Here is a 21,504-nt window from a genome sequence, read left to right on the forward strand (position 1 = left end):
GGCAGTTCGGTTCTATATCCTGGTTAAATATAACTGCGTGCAGACAACATGCACACAAAAGCAAAGAGAGCATACTGTAAGTTGGAACCTCACTCGACGGGGCTCTCGCCATGTATCCCCTAGCAACCAGATGAGGCGAATTACATACATTGCCACACAATTCATTTGCTAGGTGAGCATGGACTAGTGTCAATCTGTCATATCACGCACTTTGGTTATTTCGTGTGATAAAATGACGAATATACAAATGAAAAGACGTCTATCCTGCGTCGCCTATACAACAGGCAAATTGTTTTCCATGAGGCACGTCAAATCACCTTCAGGTATTGGGCCTTACTTTACTCCATCGTCGACACTGTCTTCTGATAGACGCGCTTAACGCGACACTTGGTAAATGCTGTATATAGTAGAAGTAACATAATAATATGACAATAATAATACAGACCTTAATATGTTAGTTGTATTGTTTAGGTACAGGAAGATAAGGGTGAAATCATCGGACTTATGAATAACCATTCTAACAGATTCTGAACAGATGAGTCGGTATCATCTCGGACACATAATAAACCATGTCAGCAGATTCCGAACAGATGAGTCAGTATAATCTCCGACACATAATAAACCATGCCAGCAGATTTCGAACAGCTGAGTCGGTATCAGCGCGGATGTATAAAAAGCCTTGATGGCACATTCCGAGCAGATAAGTCAGTGTTATCCCAGACTCGTGATAAGCCGTGCAGGTATATTTCCAAGCAATTCATCCTATATGTCTAATACTCAGCATTCTCCAGTGGATGAACGGTCGTTTAATATGCACATGATATACACAAGCAGTAATATCACCATCACGCTTACCATGATGCTTACCACGATGCTTACCACCGCTACATCACTCCACGTGTTTCACAGGCTTTCCCATGGGAAGAAACACAAGAATGATGATAGTTGATATAGTGGAGCCGATTAAAAACAACCAGAAGAGGAAGCGATCCATAATTTGCGCCACCAAACGCCACTGGTTTACCACGTCCTGGTACTCCTCTTCACTATCTTGTTTGGAAATTAAAATTTTAAGGTGATTCGTGATTTTGTCCTTTGTTTCCCGCTGGCCGTGTTTACCAAAATATCGAGTACGCGACACTGTACCCTGATGATGCCGTAGACTGCCATTGCAGTTTTTCTCGTCCCTGGACTCCATAAATGTGGAGAGACAAATGTCGTCCTGGCGTGCGCTGGAGTCGTGACCCTGCAGTTGCTTCACATTTGAGCGCATGCACACTAGTCGGGCGATAATTTCGAACATGATCACTCGCAGCCATTTGGGAACTCTCTTTTGATGAGGACTCACGTGGTGCAGCTGCAGGACAAACACCGTAAGTATGATGGACAACGACGTCATGGCCATCGTAACCGTCAGATAAATTCCTGTTCGAGGAAGAAATATCATCTGTTAGACAACATTGGTTTTAATGAATATATCACACAAGTAGAGCAAATGTTATCTGGCACTCTATTTACCCTGAGTTCTTGCTTACAAACTAAATACATACTGAAAGAAGTTAGCCTTTAGAAACCCTTTCAACATTTACTATTGCACTAGTGCAAGATGGCGATTTTGGTTTTGCGTTGTAATTAAAAAGCAGAAAGTAAAATCAAAACATTTTTTTCTCATGGATGATTATAATTGCATGGTGAAGATCCAGTTTAATGGCTAAACTTCCGCGTGTCTATTGCGAAGAACTATTGTGAAGAAATATTCACGTATTTACTTTCTTACAACAACTTACCAATAAGTGGTACAAACTCCGACGTAGCTGGCATGTTCTCGGCTATAAGTAACATGAAGACGGAGAATGCCAACAGTACTGTGATGCCTAACGTAATCTTCTCGCCTGAGTCAGGGGGCAACCAAAATCCCAGCAAGCTGAGAATTGTCAACCACAAACATGGGAAAATGATATTAAACAGGTAGTATAAAGTACGCCTGCGCATGGTTATTGTAAATGTCACGTCCGGATAAGGTTCGACACAACACGCGTAGTAAACCTCATGACGAATGATTTTAATGTCGATAAGCTCCCACTCTCCGCTGTAAACATAGTTAGCTAAGTCCACTTCTGCCGATCTGTTTGTCACATCCACTTGGAAGCCGTCGTATGTCCAAGAACCAAACTTCATTTTGCAACTTTGGTCATCGAACGGGAAATAAGTAATATCGATTTTACAGGAGCTCCTTAATTTGGCGGGAGGTGGCCAGAATACACTGCCATTGAAGTCCACCATTGCCTTGCTCTGCATATATCCTGTTGTGAAATCGTCGGCACTAAAAACAGAAATAAAATTATATTTTACAATATTTAAAACCTGCAGTTCTCGCTAGATTCCACAGCAGTCTTAAGTCAGGATGACTCAAAATGGTTTAGGCCTCTACTCTATGCTCTCTTGTGCCTCCCCCCCCCCCCCCCCAACCGCAAACACAACCGTTAACGCGAAAGTAAGGTGTATGGGCAAGGCTTTAAATACTAATGAAATGAGCAAATAAATAAACTTTCCAAATTCCATGCACTTTGGCCTAAAATCCAACCAAGTAAGCTTGATTATAAAAAAACGGACTTTATGACTTAGATCAACAGACAAAATAATTTAAATAATGTGTATGGGAATTACACATCCAGTTATTTTCTGTGTAAAACGTCGTTCAGATACGAGATATATCATTACGTATCATATATACCATTACATATCATATGATAAATTTAGTAGTGTATATATATATATATATATATATATGTATTTATATATACACTACTAAATTTATCATTACACTACTAAATTTATTTATGTTTTGGTCTGATATATGTATCGGGTGATATTTCAGAATTGAAATGAGATGGTTTACAGCCTGTTCACCTCCGAACAATGCCCGGTTTCCTCTCTTTACAATGCTAGAGGTCGTGGTATAAGTGAAATATTCTTGAACACGGCGTAAAACCTTGTCATATAAAAATACACCCTGTTTATTGTTGAAACAAAGATGTCACCTGCTACTTGGACATTGTTCCTGTATCCATATTGCACAAATGGACTAAACAAACCCAGATATGCAATATTTATTCATTTATTTATTTGATTGGTGGTTTACGCCGTACTCAAGAATATTTCATTTATACAAAGACGGCCAGCACTATGGTGGGTGGAAACCGGGCAGAGCCCAGGGGAAGTCCACGACCATCCGCAGGTTGCTGACAGACCTTCCCACTTACGGCCGGAGAGTAAGCCAGCATGAGCTGGACGACCACATTGGTGAGAGCCTCCAGGGTCATTACGCTGCGCTAGCGCTCTAGCCAACTGAGCCACGGAGTCCCAGCAGACATGCAATAAACCATGAACTTACTGTGTGCATATGGGCTATATACTATGAGGAGATGGCTATGCTATAAAACGTGATGTCATTCATAAAACATTTTATGGTTGAGGAGTCAGATGACGTTGAGATAGCCGACATAAAATGCTTTCATTGGCGTCTCATATGTACAATGATTGCACGTTTTACATGTGTATCTGTCGGTTCAGGGGAGTAGCAGAGTTGTTATAGACTAAGGTCAAAGCTGAAATCGATTTTATCGGCCTGTGCTCATTGAAATTATCCATCGATCCCAGTTATGCTTTCTAAAAGCCAAACATAATTTTTTTAAAAGGGAAATAACTGACAAAAACCAATGTAAATACATCCTGTTTGGCTTAAACTGATGTAGGCCCTGCCAACAATACCTCGCCATCTAACCTATATACCGATACGGCTTTAATATGGATATTGCATTGGAGGTGAATTGCTGGGAGGAAAGAGTAATGAAGGATGTCTTGTTTTCCCGTGACGTGCTATAATGAAATTACCCTAGCTCATTTCTCGGGCCGCGGTCAAGCTTCGATTTATTTTTCCCCATTGCTGATTCCCTCGATACAAGATCGCGTGTACCACCAGATGTGTACAACCTTACCTGTTGTACAGAACAATGTCGGGAAGCCAGATTTTATCACAGGGAATGCGCATAATCTCCAACCCATTGTAGTCTTTCGGATTCCATTTCAGCCGCTCGTCTATCCATTGCTGTGAACAAAGACAACGTGCGGTTAGAGGATGCAGTAACTTTGTGAATAACCAAGGCAATGAAAAGAATGATATGGAAAAAAAAAATAAGCCACAAATAAGGAATTTCGTATTCTACCAGTTACCGGAAGTGTATAGAAGCGTTCGTATTAAAATGTGATGTCTATCGTCTTTACATTGATTTCTTCCTAACAGCCTCGAAATGTTGTGGTTTACTGAAAACAACAGAAGAATGTTTGTGGATTTTATTTTATTTCCGTTCCGTGTCCTTGACCCATATTCCAAATAATTCTCTCCTAATTGATAACTACCTGTATGTAAATGGTTGAGCGTGTGATGGTACCCTGTCAATACCTCACTTTATGAAACATTTACTTGCACTGACCGAGGACGTATATGCAGAGGAGTATTATTACTCACTCTTCTTAGAACAGACGATAGCCAGTCAGAACATAAAATACTCGGTGCTGTCAGTGGACATCGGAAATAAATTCTCCACGCCTCTGGCTATACACCACAGAGGACAGATCCAGTTTTCCGTGGGAACGGCTGTTTAATCCGCCGTCAGAAAGTCGTTCATGATTTAACGGCAAACGCGTTTTGTTCCATTATCTGCCAGATCGGGATATGTTTGGCCACAAGACGATCTGTGGATGATTTAAAGCACAACCAGAAAATTGCCTTTCTTCACCATTTATAGCTGAAAGGAATGCTGCAATTTATGGCTTAATTGGAATGTGGATGTAAACCTGGCCATTATTTAAACGCCACGGGCGCTAGCTCGTTACATGAATGTCCATTGGTAACAGTGTGATGCCGTATTGTAACACAGTTGCTTTGCCGTTGACGCCAGTTCGCCTGTCACCATAAACATCCAGGCTAGTGCTAACCCACGTGTTCTTGCTGTGGTAAATGCCAGTGAGATGCACACGAACGCATCACATAATCTGCTGTGAAAACGTGGGCTATATTTGTCGACCGTTAGTGACCACAAAGTTTTATTTACACTGCAAAAGAAAACCCAAGGAGATAGTTTGTCGACAAAACAGAGTAAAACTGGCCAAATTTGTGTATCTCGACAGTCGAGGCGTAAATAGCAAATTAAAGCCTTATACATTGGTACGAAACTATTTCGAGCGGAAATATGCGCTGTTTCAACATATCGACAAACGTTTTCAGGAAATTAGTTCCCATTTCTGTCGCAGCTCTATGTCCACCGATGAATTGAAAAGGCATTCATCTCAGCAGCCCCATATCATCAACTTCCGTGACGTTCTCATTCACCAGTCACTTCCATGGTGTCTCTCCAGTGATCAAAAGGAAGAAAATTCCTCTGATATTACCAATTCCCCGAATGCTACAGCCAGCTGTGAGAAATGCTTGTATGACAAAGAATACTTCGATTTTATATCTGTAATTGGTTAAAGGGTAGTATAAACCGTAGTCGGAGCAAAGTTTAAGAATGTAAATGTACTCGAGGAGCCTCACATGCATTTGTCTTAGAAGTAACCACCAGAAATTACCGACTGCAACCTCATACCGATAAGTTGAATTCGCTCGGCAAATACCTTCATTTTGAAACTATATTTACTTTTCTAATATGTGAATAAAAGCTAATAAAAGACGTCTGCACTGGTGGAATTAAGTGAACAGATCTGCAAAGTACTTGGCACCGTGCCGTCATTCGGGTGAAATATTGCTGATTACTGCATAATAAATTATGGCTCTTTATCTTTAACTTTCATAATGTCTCTCACTTCTAGCGAGCAGTCATATTTGTAAATTTTTCTACCTTGAGATAATCATTCAGATCCCAATCTTTTCATTAATGCTAACTCCTACAAATGCTAAACTGTGTAACGAAAACTGTTCTTGATTTCAAGCCCACATTTACATATTCAAACCAAGCTTCTTTCAACATGATATCTGAGCTAGAAGACAGCTTGGGACAGTGATCAAATTCCTGCAGCAATGAAGAGGCACTGGGAGGGGGTATGACCAGACATACAAAATACCAACTGCAGTCAGACACTGAACGAGAATTGGGAGGGGGTATGATCAGACATACAAAGTACCAACTGCAGTGAGACACTAAGTGAGGATTGGGAGGTGGAGGGGCGTATGGTCAGACATACAAAATACCAACTGCAGTCAGACACTGGATGAGGATTGGGAGGGGGTATGACCATACGTACAAAATACCAACTGCAGTGAGACACTGAACGAGGATTGGGAGTGGAGGGGGGGGGGGGGAGGGGCATACAAAATACCAACTGCAGTGTACATATCTCGATGTACAGTCTAGCAGTCTTAGAAAGGCGATCTAGAGTTCTGGCAGAACTTATACTGAGGTGAGCGATTTTGTTTAATCTGGGAAATTTCAGTGTAAACTTCTTCTCCGGCAATTGGTGTGGTGGGGGAATACAGCTGGGGAATCGATAAAAGTATGGTCATCGTGATGTGGGGACTGGGCCATCCCTAATGCGGCTGCTTTCTTATCCGTGCTATGCAGTTACCTCAGAACGTGTTGCAGTGATTGCTCGAGTGCCTGTTCTGTTTATAAAGACAGACAAACCAAAGTGAAGAAGTTGGGTAATGGAATTATCTAGACTTTAAGCCCCCGTTTTCAGCATTCGGTGGGGCTTAATAGAGACAGGTCTGCCTAATTTATAAACTGTCATCACCATTTCATAGATCAGACTGTTTGTTCAAGCAATCTTAGGAAATGCCCTTTCAGTGAGCGAGCACTAGTGATGTAGCTGTGTTAAGACTTTTTTCACCAGAGGCTGCAGACACGACAGGTATATGTATGGTGTGATAGACCATTTGGATCTGTGGTCACAACTGTGAAATATGTTGGAAGAAAATAACCTATCTTGCACGGTAGTATATTCTCTTTGCATTGAGTTTTAAGTGTTAGTAGCTCAGTTGGTTAGCGCGCTAGCGCATCGTAGTGACCCAGGAGTCTCTCTCCAATGCGAACGCTGCGAGTTTAAGTCCAGCTCATGCTGGCTTCCTCGCCAGCAACCTGCGGATGGTTGTGGGTTTCCCCTGGGCTGTGCCCGGTTTCCACCCATCATAATGCTGGCCGCTGTCGTATAAGTGAAATATTCTTGAGTACGTCGTAAAACACCAATGAAATAAATAAATAATTGTTAGTATGTTTCCTCTGTGGTGTGCGAAGACAGCTTCCAAAGCCATTTTTGCTGCAACATTTTCTTTAAAGTCATATAATGATGTAGGTGAATTACTCCTTGTATTATTAGTTTTGGTAAAAAGGAGCAAGTAGTTAAAACGAGGCAACTACACATTCCATGAATCAAGAAGTTAGTACGTTTCAACGAGTCGACATTATGTGAGTTTAGGGATGCATGTTAGGTTGTGTTCAGTCACTGATATATGCCGAATGAACAGAGAGATAGCCTGATCCGTGAGCATTCTGGTCTGGAAACTCGCAAGTTAACTGGATTGATACGATCAAAGAGTGGGCACAGTATACTCTCCAAAAATGTATTTTCTGATACATCTGTGTGAGCGACGAGCTTACAATTTCATGACCAGCAAACATACACGTCAGCATGTTATATGGCTTGTGACTTTGCAAGTACTGAACAATCAATGAGTCCGTGTGTGTGTGTAATGATCGGGCCAATGATGACAGCCGATGTCTTGCCCTTCTACGTTGATAACTTATATACAAATATTTATCTCTTGTCATTGATTGAGTGTACCGTTGGTACAGACCCTCTGTTTTAATCGTGGAATGTAGACGGGCAATTTCACAATATTATTATAATTGACCAATGGACAGAGAAGAGTTGATTGTGGTCTAACTCTATTAGGCACACCGTTCGACACAAAATGTACCACTGGAGCAGGCACATTTATTATACAAGAACTACCCGATAACGTTTCTTCCCCCTTTTTGTAACATACAATATAACACTGCAACAAAACACAAAGCAACAATATTTTTTTAAGGGTGTTACTTCTAAAAGTATACAAGTTTCCTATAGCTAGTCTCTGCGGCACCTTACACTTTTCTTCACACTACGTGACGTATCTGCACAGTCATGTATTTTTTCACTCTTTTGCGCAGCAAACGCTTGAGAAATGGCTAATGCATGGTGGGAAAATATTTCAAACGGTGTTGTGTTGAAATAGAATTAAAATTACGACAACGGAGAGTTTTGTAAAAGGACAACAATGTCTTTTATGGTAACTGTTTTAGACTTGCTTGGAAATATAAACATAGACAATAGGTTCTTTACTACATAGCAACAATGATTAGCCAAATCGTAGCTTTTAAGTACGGAGTTTCGATTTTAATGTTTGGCCAGTTCTTGAAGGAGACGTTTTCATTAGATTTCCAACGATTCAGTTCACAATCCCCCCCCCCCCCCAAGAGGTTGGCATGTTTCTCCACCAGGTGGCAGAAGCTTCTACAGACGAAGTAACATGTGTAATGTGACGTGGAGACTAGCTGTAGGAAAGTTGCATACTTCTAGGTAATGGATTTCTGATATTAGTTAATTATATAGACAATCATATGAAAATATCATTTGTGTTTCTGCCAAAGTGTTCCTAACTAAAAGAAAAACTGAACAGCCTTAATGCATCCTCATATACGTGACTAATAACCATGCGCACGTAATTTTAAACTATGTGTAAATGTGATAATTGCAAGGATTTACTGGTTTGAGTTTTGCAATCATTCAATTACCTCGAAACATTCACACGTAAACGAATAGGTATATGTCGCTGGACTGACTCGCAAGAATCATTTTAAATGCTCTTTCAACACTCTTGTCCGCTTTTGGGACTGGGGTAAATGCTTAGACCCTGTTGATAAAACTCAACAACACTGTTTCATTTTCTTGATCTTAACAATTTCTTTGTTTTTGTTCAGCGCCTGTGTTGAAGCCTGTACTATGCAGCATCTCCTATCCTAACAGATGTATTTTATTTGTACTTTCTGGTTAGCTAACGGTAGTCTGAGGAAAGGAAGAGGGGTGAGCTAAGCTATCGATCGGTCAATTGGGCAAACGTTGCTGACAATAACGTCTCGTAAAGCGAGCTATTGGCCTCCAGGTATCCATGTAGCACACTTTCACATATATCCCATATCACAATTTAATAAACGATTTGGGAGGAACAGAAAATGGAATGTTCTCTTTTCTGCTTTGTATATTTCTTTGTTCCATGTTCTATATCAGTTTTCTATATTTGCTCTCCATTAATCTGACAGACTGAAGCCCTTCGTGTTTTTGTACGGCTATGTATGCCTTTGTACATCTACTGGACAGGTGTCCTCTTTGGCCCTATCAAGTCTTATGCTTGCCACCATATTGCGCAAGTTTTGCTGGGTGGTTAGTGTCGACAGCTGAAGTTTAAGTTGGACGTTTGAAGTTCGTTTTCCGTGTAGATAGTGTTTAGCTTGGTTAGATTTACTCTCCCCATCTCCTTGTATGGCCACTTAAATGTTCAATGCAACGACCAATACAGGCATGTCATGGTATCTGATTGATGGGCTCATTCATTTATTGGCTGATAATGAATCCAGACTTTTAATTATAAAGTGTCGGACTGTTATGTTGTTGCTTTTTTATTGAGAGGGCGAGAGTGAAGGAAACCGAAGTGCCCAAGAACATGCACTCATCCTTGGTAAGTTACAGACGACTACATGTACCTCAGACGTACAGTTACAGACGACTACATGTACCTCAGACGTACAGTTACAGACGACTACATGTACGTCAGACGTACAGTTACAGACGAATACGTCCCTTACAGTTACAGACGGATACGTCAGACGTACATTTACAGACGAATACGTCAGATGTACAGGATTGTTCGCCATATTACTAGAAGACACGTGGAGGCTTGTACGCCATATTCGTGGAAAATACGTACTCTCCAGCGAAAGTAATGACATCAGTAAATCTGCACAAATGGCCCCACGAATGGAACTGACTCTCTGTTGTAACCAAGACCTTTACTCGCACGTACTATGGGAAGTTATGGTAGTGATCACATACTCTTAATATTTTAGGCATGGATGAATGGTGGATGATAGAGGTGGATGTGTTTCGCAAGTTAACGGTATACAATAATATAACATCTGCGAGTGGATGGGTTGTTGTGAATTGGATAAATATATGTGCAGATTTTTACAAAATACCTAACAACTCGTAACAGGGAACTTATATTCCGAAAATAAGCTCAAATTGCTTTGCTGATAAATAACATTACTGGGGCTGGAAGATACAGCGAGGATGGATTATCAGTACTGTCAAGCGTGGGATTTACAATGCGTAGTCTTCTATATGTAGTTCGTTCAGTCCTTTCGTCAGTAAGATTGTCATGTGTAAAGAACCTGTTCACTGTGAGAGAAGTGACTTTTGGGGGAATTCGCAAGCAAAGTGTCAGCCCTTTCTAATTCAGAAGGCTGCAGATTGTTAAGGGCTTCATATTTCAGGGGGCTTGCTATTGACAATGATAAATATGGCGTTAGCGACCCCTAAAGGGCTTGGGAACTACTCACTCCATCAGTTCAAGATTAATCCCTTGTGCTGGAATAAAAAGCTGCGGTTAGAGGATGGTTTGGATTGCAAGGTTAATCCATTCGGCCGACATTCGCTCCAGTAGTTTTCGTTACGCTTTCCACGATTCCCATTTCACTATTTCTCAACAGCTAGAAACTAGACCTGCATCGTAATCTCGACGGCTAGGAATGAAATTCCCCGCCGACTGATGTGCACTGATGCTGTCATTATCACATTAACGTAATTGGAACAAGACTTAAGCAAAGGAAATTGTCGACATCTTTTGAAGCTGGCAATGGAGGTGGTGGCTAAATGTCAAAGACTACAAAAAAGGTTAGAATTCTACACAAATGCCCTCGTATTAGCTTGTGAGAGAATTTTCTTATTCTCGTTTCACCAGAAGTGTAAATGGGTTAAATTCCAAATGGATAGAAGTAACAATTTTAAACATATTACTCACTTTCGTCAATAACGCATTTTTCTCTCAGTTGCTTCAGAAAGGACAGAAAAGAAAATTAACTACCATCTTCTGACATCTGATCGTTCGTGAGCGAGAATTTTTTCCTAGCAAGAATAAGAATGAAAAGAACAATATTATCCGAATATAATACGAAGACCAATGATTAACCGATTGTTAAAACTACGAAAGGTGTGAAGATGAACTACGCTTAAATACCAATCCAAATCCAGAATCGCAATGCTAGTTTGGAAACGTCAAGCAGACAGATGTCTCACTTTTGTCAGCCTTGACCTTTGAAGGAATTTATTTACTGAAAAAAAAGTAAAGACAATTGCTTAAGATGTAATTAAGCATGGGACACCTCGCGTTTATTCCTGTACTGTACGGAAATGACATAATTAAGTCAACTCAAAACACGTGGATGGTGGGGCCTGTCTGATTTGAAACTCATAAGGATAGAAGTGATACGAGACTTCCGCTCCAGTTACTCATAAAATAGCCATGCTGTACACTGGCCTGTCAGTTAACCCGAATTTGTGCATTAACAGAGACATCTCGATGAGCTGGTGAAATATGCCATTATCAGTTATTCTGCATAACAATTTATTATTACGGCTACATTGCCTAGCTCTGGATGACTTATCATTTATTGTTGGGTAAAGAAACCATTTCCGAGCTAGCGCCGAACTGATTGAAAGGCCATATCGTTCTTCCACTAAGTTTACCCCATAGGCTGAAGAATGTAGTTTTGTTTGGATCAAGTCAAATGAACAAACACTTCCACCGAGCTTCTGTAGAGGATTTATGGTTCGGTATCAAGTGAAAGACGGTGCAGGTCATGGGGTCTAGGTATCAAATGTTTTCGCTCAAGCTACGTGCGGTATTACTCTGACCGTGATTAACGAAAAGATTGCTCTGATAAAAGGTTAAAATGATTTTGTCTGAATATATATATACATGAAGAGCTAATGAATATGAAAAGAGAAACTACAGAAATAAGTGTTTCTTAGCATGGATAACACGTGCTGTGGTCAAACAAGCGAGAACAAGAAACAAAATCGTTTCGTTCACAAAACTAATTAGATTAGAGAAATTATAGATATGAAAATACTCGACTCGTTTCTGTAAGTTATTAAAATAATTGCGAAATTCAGGTAAATTAAAAGAGTTTGTACGACTTGGGGAAGCCCCTAATCATAACCTCATGCAAAGTAACTCATATTTAACGTTATGTGCTGACAATTTAAATATCTTTGGCCATTAACAACCCACTATTTTGACATTTCAATTGTTGACTGAAGTACAAAAAAATGATTGCGTCAGAATTTCAACGGATTTAACGTTTAGTGTTTTTGTGTGTGTCAACACCAAAGAACTTTCATCCATCACAATTTGAATTTCAAACATCTTAACTCAAAAATCAAACATCTTATTTCAATCTCCGCTTTTAAATAGCCTTTTACGTCTGACAAAACCCATGCAGTAACTTTAGCCTAAGGCTTTCCTTGAGCTTCGTATAAACTTCGTGCTCAGGCGGAAGTCATAATGTTATATAGCATGCAGAAAACAATGCAGTAAGAGCAAATTAGCTTCAAGCCATGGTTGGTGTCCGGATTCCTCCCATCATCATGCTGGCCTTCGTCGTATAAGTGAAATATTCTTGAGTACGGCGTAAATCACCATCAAATAAATCAAATAAATGTATGCATGCTTCTCCACAAACACTGTGATTGTGATCAAAACATGATGCCCTGAAAATAGCGGCAAACGATCGCAAAATCTCGCCATGACTAGACAAACTATCTCATCTGAGATGATAAAAAATATCTTTAAATTAAATCATTAACTTTCATGTCCTAATGACAAAGGTCAAGGGCAAGGGCATGGTTCTTTGATCCTTGGATTTTTTTTTTTGGCGCATAGTGGTGGTCACACAAATCAAGAGTGCATTCACATTTTCTTTTTCCATTTGCAAGTTCTTTCACGTAAACCATGTTTCCTTCCGAGGCACTGGACTACAAGTACTTGCCTTGTTTAGATCCTTTTCTTTTAAATATGTGGTAAAATGACCCAGAGTTTGAGCTGATCTGTTCGTAAGTATATAGTGCTATTTTATGGTTTCATGAACCAGAGTTTGAGCTGATCTGTTCGTAAGTATATAGTGCTATTTTATGGTTTCATGAACCAGAGTTTGAGCTGATCTGTTCGTAAGTATATAGTGGTATTTTAAGGTTTCATTTTTAGTTTCACCGTTATCTCAGCATGGCTGGTATTGACACAGCACGTAACTAAATTGCCCCTTGTAAAATTGAACTCTAGGGCAATGCATCATCCTCAAATGTTTTAGAAATTCATGTAATTGATGATTTATGCTGCGCTCGAGGATGTATGGGCTACATGTAAAAAGCAGCGCGGAAGGAAGTTCCTCTAACTAAGAGTAACAAAAATAAGGCATCTAATAATGACAAAAAGCTCGTTGAAAGACTTTAAGGGGCTTACTGCCACATGTATACATTCTCGATCCTTCATTAGGGGAACTGTCCGCGGGTCACACAAGAATGGCTCTGAGAAAGGAGCGTCCAATGCTTTCTACTAACCTTCAAAAAAGTGAAATGTTACGCACCAGCCGGCTGACAACGAAGGGCGTTAATAAACAGACCCGTTGTGAAAGAAAAGCGTGCAAGTCAGAAGCCCTGAAAGAGGCATTTGCATTCGAGAGTGGACAGCGTTCTTGTGGGTATTCAGAGATTAACCAAGAAGGATACCTGCGATGTGCTCAGATACACCCGTTTGCGATTTTTCAACTTTTCTCCGGTCATAATTTCAGCATTACCAACAAAAGCCTATTAATGTTTCATTTAATTACTCAGTCAGACAACGAGAAGAAATTACCAATCTGTGGTCAGAAACTCGGGCGCACGAACATTTCAAAAATTCAGCACAAAAACTCCTCTGAGTTATTAGCCCAGCCGTCTGTTCTTACATAAAAATGAGAGGCACCTTTTACTTGCGTAGGGAGTGTAACGGCCCAAGCACCGTCACCAAGAATCTTGTCTTGTGCTGTAAAGATGATATTAGAATGAAAATAAAATTCTTTACCATGTACAGTACTTATCGCACGAAATTAACTGATAAATACTTGAGATTATAAAGTCATTTTGTCATCTTGTCATCAAACTGATTTTAAACAACTAACAAAAGTGAAATCACAAGTGAACGATTATGGTATAAAACCACATTACAGCATTTCAAATCATACTCTGGCGATAACATGATAGATCTGTAGGAAACGGATATGGCCTGCTACGTGAGAATGGTCTAAATCAGAACAAAAAGGAAACAAACGCCTTTTAAAACCAACCAAAACAAAAAAATTAAATTACAATTCGAACACCACGTGGCAAATATTTTGCACACAATACCCTGATATATATAGAAATATTTTTGAAATGTTATCAAGTACGGAAAGAAAACACCGTTTAATGATACTTTCACAGCAAATGAATATATTTATTTATTTATTATTTTTTATTTATTTATTTATTTATTTATTTATTTACTTACTTATTTGAATTATGTTTAACGCCATACCCACGAATCTGTCACTTACACAATGACAACCAATTTTACGGGTGGAGCAAACCAGAGATAGAGTGCGGAAAAAAACACCGCGAGAGTTACTAGCGAATACTACCACGCATGACAAAATGGCATATATAGGTGGGAAGCAAGTGATGTTCAGAGAATGTTTTAGTCTTACTCAGCAAATTTAGATGTCATTAAAATATAGCCTTGAACGTGAATACGTTAGAAAGTTGATTTTTTTTAAATTTTGAACGGCTTTCTGCGAGTTTGTGGCTTTACCCGAAAAAACAATTGCCCTTGTAATTTCCGTAGACACCCGTGAATAACGTAACATGAAGACACCTGCCTTTTTAGGTTGACTGTAAACTGTGCACACAGGGTAAATATGTGCCCAAACAAGGACAGAGTAAAATAATTTTTCAAAGTGATGTTCAACGTTTCAAAATGTTTTACCTACGACTGATATCACACAGTCTTGAGAAAAAAGGTCAATGTATTCACAGATTTTTCCGAAGCCAAACTAGCACATTACCACGGCAAGAACTACAGAAATTAGTTATGTCGGCGGACCTATACAACAACATATATGGCATCAATTAAGGGTATAGAAACTATTTTAATTAATGTATAATTCTCATGTTCAACCTGTTTGGAAAAGAAAATGTAAGCTGCCAATATCAAAGTACATGTATGAACCAATAACTATTTTTCTCAACAGACCCGATAGAGCGCCACATTGGACCCTCTCGAGGTATATCGCACTGGTATAATTTTACTGTATTTTATACAAATAAAATATATATAATACAACTTGTATGGAAAAAAAGAAAATTGAACTAAATAAACTTTTCTTTGCCTTTAAACCTAGTATTTCACACCATCAGCTCCGTGTCATCTGTTTAGCGACATGGTAACAAACACCACATGGTGTCAAACACCACATGGTTACAGGAAAAGCACCAAATTGCGCACCTTATGGTAAAGCGCTTAAGTTTAGTGAAATAGCAAATTGCAATGCCAATAACGCACATATTGCTAGCGGCGGTTTAGTTTGGTGGTTATTGGGGTGTGGGTGTGGGGGTGGTGGGAGGGTTTGGTCTCGTTTTGAATATCGTGCGTTTTGACCTGATCCCTGCTGCACGATAGACTTAGGACTTCTTTATACACTTGGTCTTCCAAAAATCTTAAACAAATAGTGTCTATGACGATGTGTACCTTTGCAATATGATTTCTGGTTAAGGACGTACATTTTAGATATTTTAAAACATTGAGAGTCTTTATTTGAGCCCTGATGTAAGCCCTATCTTATGGGCCGTCATTCGGTCAATGAATCGAATTTTGTTAAGCGTACACGTCTTTTTAGAACAACCTGACGTAAGGCGTAGGAGAGAATTACATTTATAAAAATATATTTTCCCGAAAGCCAATCCTTCAAAGTAAAGTAATATCATAGATTTGATAGTATTTTTTGTTAAATAAGGCAAGTTATGCCGTGCTGAAATCCATAGGTGTCGGCATATGCTCCATCATTTGCTCCAAGTGCTGTAGGCTGTCATCAGTTGTCTACTTGTGACGTCACGCGATCCATACCACGCTCGGTATGATTTCGGTCCGACTGCAAAACGTACCTAAAATGCCTTATATGTCACGAAAAATAGCTCATATATTCGTATAGTTTATATATATATATATATATATAAATGCCATCAATGACAAATTCAGCAATAACGGACGTAACACTATATATATATATATATATATATATATATATATATATATATATATATATATATATATATATATAAATATATAAATGCCATCAATGACAAATTCAGCAATAACGGACGTAACACTATATATATATATATATATATATATATATATATATATATATATATATATAATATATATATATATATATATATATATATATATATATATATATATATATATATATATATATATATATATATATATATATAGTGTTACGTCCGTTATTGCTGAATTTGTCATTGATGGCATTTATATATATATATATATATATAAACTATACGAATATATGAGCTATTTTTCGTATTATATATATATATATATATATATAGTGTTACGTCCGTTATTGCTGAATTTGTCATTGATGGCATTTTCACTGTAGTATACGTTAAGAAATACAGCACCGTGGACTACTTTGATGGGCAAGGCCCCGATAGCAATGAAAGAATAGGATTGGACCAAAGTATCTGGTGACCGAGAAAAACAAGGATGTCATCCACTCGGCTAACACCCGTTCCCCGTATATATACGGTTATTTATATTACGTTTATATAAGATTTGTAGGGCTGATTTTAATTAAACAAAGCGCATATCTATTAGATTAAGTGTGCTATAAATGGGTCGATTTGTCGAGGATTTGCTGTGGATATCTACGTTACAATGAATATTTAGGGGCTTTGCACCTAGAGTATGTCAAAATTCTGAGAAAAAATTTGGCAAATTGCCTATCGGAAATGGAAGGCACCATGAGTGCCAAATGAAATTAAGTTTAGATGCGTTCGCTTGACAAGCGCTACGGTCAAAGAAATCAGGGATGTTTCCTTAAGATGTGATTTGTCACTTCAAAGGAAACCCAGTTGTTCAATGAAAGGTCAATGTTCATTGGCTGAATGAAGTACGCCAACACGTGTGAAATGAGTGAAATCACAATTTTCACCTCGGAGTAATTTCTGTCTAGCATTGTCGGGATTAAGCCTCTAAACCAAAGCCTCCTGGAGACATCTACCTAATGCCAACAGATTCTGAGCAAAAAAAAAACAACAAAAAACAACAAAACAAACAAACAAACAAAAAAAACCCCACTAAAATTAGTCAGCTGAAACAACCCCGGGTAAGAGCACAATTCAAACGAAGTGAATAAGAATGCATGATCCATTGCAGTCTAACCCACAAAAATATACTTATATGACACAAAAATGATAGCCAGTAAGTAAATAAAAGACATCTAGATAAAAATATCTTTGTTGACCACTGTGTGTGTTGGTAATGAGTTTTAACCCATAACAGTCGCAACATTGCTGCCACTTCACTGTATGAGTTGACCTAGTACATAAACAATCAATTTCTTTTGCATTAAATTTCCGCTGTCTATTTACAATCGGTGTGTTTTACAATCTTGCGGTACACCAGATATAATCCAGTGGTAATAACGTCCAGTCTCTGCCCCTACAGACTGTCAATGATTCTGGTTTGTTAAGACCACGTTCGTAACCACCCTGTCCATCTTACTTAAGCTGTGATACTGTCAAATGTACTAACTAGCCCGCTCATCTTATAAATCTTGGGCCTCTTGACATGCTTCAAAAACTTATGATGGCGATGGTAATAATCCGTATTTTGGTACTATAGACTGGTAATATATGGAGCAGACTAAGTCTTTGACTTAAAGCTAAACCTCTAATCAGTCTGTCTGTTATATTGAAGCAACGGGAGGACAGGAAGTGAACGCCGGAAAGTCTCAGCGTGATACGTGTTACGTGAGAGGCCTGAGTAAATGTGTGCGGCAACTTCATTGAAGTAGATTTAGTGGTCAAGGAACATGCACATGGAAAACCAATTTCCTATAGGGATGCCTGTAGCTGGAAAGGCTGTCTGTTTACAGTTCGGATGTAACCTGAACTCCAAGTAGCCGGCAGTAAGCGCATCTAATATCTCTGCCAACGGTCGCCTTGTAGGAAGAGGTAGCATTACCGGGAACATCTCCGCCCGAGGTAAGAGTCTGTGCCTCTGCCGGATGTACACCTTTACGTCGTCATCCACAGCACCGAGTAGAAATGAGTCTCCAGAGGGAATTGATAGCGAGATTGCCGGGAAACGTGAGATATTCAACAAGATTCCATTCTGTCCACGAGTTAATATCTCTGACTTTTCAACGTCTCTCCGAAGCACTTCTCACTGATTGCAGAAAGAGCTCACTTGCATGCCTGCTCTTTACATTTTATATAAGCTGATTAAGACTGGACACTGTGCAAATACCAGTTAATAAAAGACTTTTCCCGAGTATTGATTCAACTTTCATTTAGTTATCTTCAAACCTAGTACCCAGACAACTGATTTGCTAACTTAACACATGTTACATGCGTTCAGTCTTCCGTTCTGAGATCTTCCACCATGCTTGTCACAATTGTGAGCTGTTTGTTTTGAAGCATTCGCGAATATAGCCCAGTTTTTACTAAGCTAAGGAAACTTTCCTAAACGCGATGTTGGCACAAAATGAAAATCCCAGATCTTACCTGTTCGATCCAAACATTGGTTGTTAGAACTTGGTTTACTTCGTCCTGAAAATATATTCAAAATGACAATAAATAAATATTATATTACATTGCTCTAGACGCAATAAATTCGAAGACTGAAGATGGATATTACATTTTTACTTGAAACAAAAATGGGTAAAACCAATGTATCTCCTAAAACTATGTGAGTCAGCGGAAGCCCAATGAGTATTTGGAGCGTATAGTTATGGCTAATGCGGAGGCCATGCCAGCACCAAATTTTTACACAGGCCTTATTAAGCACCTGACACAAAATGCACTTATATTTAAAATCACAGATTAAGGTGTTGAGAAGCGTGGTTAAAATAATTGTTCAATGGCCATGGGGCGCAAAATGTCTTTTCAGTTCCAGCCATCATGGGCCTGCTATTTTCAGACCCCCCACCAACACCCCCACACCACGCCCTCACAACTACGGTTAGTGGGAATAAGAGGACGACAGCTCTCATAGAGCAGGTTAGGCTCGTTTCATCAATGTGACTTACGAATTGCTCTATGGTGGAGAAATCCGCCCGTTCCATGTGGCAAAGTTTGCCAGTTACTTGACAAATTGTTAACTCTAGGTAGTTCTATGGGTGAAATATTATTCGGTAACGTGTTTATCAACAGTCAAATAAACTAAATAAATAACCCTTCACAAATATGATAATAGACTACATAAAGTTATATCGGCTGTTCTCTGAAATTAACTTCTGATGTCACACTATAACATTTAATCTCTGGTCGCAATATACTTTTGGTGAAACTGCAACCTTTATGTAATACGCGTACTAAATAGTGGAGCAGCGGGGGAAATGTCATTGATCGGTCTTTCTGACCACACAAATGGTGGAGCAGTGGAGTAAATGTCACTGACCACACAAATAGTGGAGCAGTGGAGGAAATGTCACTGATCGGTCTTACTGACCACACAAATGGTGGAGCAGTCGGGGAAATGTCACTGATCGGTCTTACTGACCACACAAATAGTGGAGCAGTGGAGGAAATGTCAACGATCGGTCTTACTGACAACACAAATAGTGGAGCAGTGGAGGAAATGTCAGTGATGGGTCTTACTGACCACACAAATAGTGGAGCAGTCGGGGAAATGTCAACGATCGGTCTTACTGACCACACAAATAGTGGAGCAGTGGAGGAAATGTCATTGATGGGTCTTACTGACCACACAAATAGTGGAGCAGTGGAGGGAATCCCACTGATCGGTCTTTCTGACCACACAAATAGTGGAGCAGTGGAGTAAATGTCACTGACCACACAAATAGTGGAGCAGTGGAGGAAATGTCATTGATCGGTCTTACTGACCACACAAATAGTGGAGCATTGGAGGAAATGTCACTGATCGGTCTTACTGACCACACAAATAGTGGAGCATTGGAGGAAATTGTATCGATCAGTCTTACTGACCACACAAATCATATTGCTGATAACGATATAACGCATCAGTATCTCATCAGCATTTCTTACAAGGTTTATTCTATTTTCATATTACCAGGTTTCTATGCTTAACTGCTTTAGTTAGAACGTTATGCAGATTATAAAACACTCTGAAATTTAAAGTTCCACTACACAATAGCATGTTTCTTGTATGACGCATCCAGGTAGACATTTCCTTTATTCTATGCATAATGTATTATTGCGACAAAACATGAATGGCACGGTTGTCAGCATGTAACTGACGAGTATTCGTCTTGTCCCACGACAGTCTGCACAGCACACCCGCGTGTACAGTATACGCCCAAAGTGTTTTTGGTTTAACGGGGCTCGTTTCACACGAATTCTCAGTCGTGTGGGTGTGTAAGTCCTTACATGACCAAAGTTTTGGCTTTACATTATATAACAGTGGCATTTACCAATAGGAACTGATTGACAAATGGATAAAAGTGGTCACAGCCATCCCTATTCGGATTTTAATCACAAAGATATATTTAGTGTAAGTTTACAAGATGTAAACGGTATGTTGAGTACTGGCTACGCGCAGTACAACTGTGTGTTACCTGACTTGGTAGCCGAAAACGGAAGCGCCTTCATCATGTTGGCGAAGCTGTGTTCTGCTGTAAGGCAATGCCTTGACACGTATAGCAACTTCGCTATGCCACACAATGTAGTCTTTGTGAAGTTTCCCCAACATTCTATATTTGAATTCACCATGCACTTGCCGTGAAGAATTTGATGGCTGGAGTGCATTTACACTTTGCATGAAAGAGATCGCATTAATTTTCTTTGTGGAATAAAGAGAAACTAATATTGTAGATCTATGTCGTGATATGACTTTCGCTTACATGGGTTTAATTTGACCCGGTGATAATATTCGGTATCGCCCACTTGTTATCTAGATGGAATTATTAGATACACCCATATTCAATACCTGTACGTCATGCATATCAGACTAAAATCATAAATATTTCCTTACTGACTATTTAGTTTGCAAAATACAGGGTAGCTAGCTACAGGTAGGTTTCGCCAGATTGTAGTTTACTGTGCGTA

At 39.3% G+C, this 21,504-nt stretch overlaps 1 protein-coding gene across 1 annotated transcript in view; it reads right to left on the bottom strand.

Annotated features, from left to right (window-relative positions):
* Positions 1-860: 860 nt before the first annotated feature.
* The window catches only part of LOC135473108 (neuronal acetylcholine receptor subunit alpha-10-like), an 80,509-nt gene continuing 59,865 nt past the window's right edge, over positions 861-21,504 (bottom strand). The window contains exons 4-7 of the mRNA XM_064752927.1: positions 18,982-19,026; positions 3,999-4,108; positions 1,788-2,323; positions 861-1,425 (exon numbers count right to left, since the gene is read on the bottom strand). Of these exons, the coding sequence (XP_064608997.1) occupies positions 890-1,425; positions 1,788-2,323; positions 3,999-4,108; positions 18,982-19,026 (1,227 nt within the window). The 3' untranslated portion in view covers positions 861-889. The remainder of the gene's footprint in view (positions 1,426-1,787; positions 2,324-3,998; positions 4,109-18,981; positions 19,027-21,504) is intronic.

This window comes from Liolophura sinensis, chromosome 8 (genome assembly GCF_032854445.1).
Source record: "Liolophura sinensis isolate JHLJ2023 chromosome 8, CUHK_Ljap_v2, whole genome shotgun sequence".
Taxonomy (NCBI): Eukaryota; Metazoa; Mollusca; class Polyplacophora; order Chitonida; family Chitonidae; genus Liolophura; species Liolophura sinensis.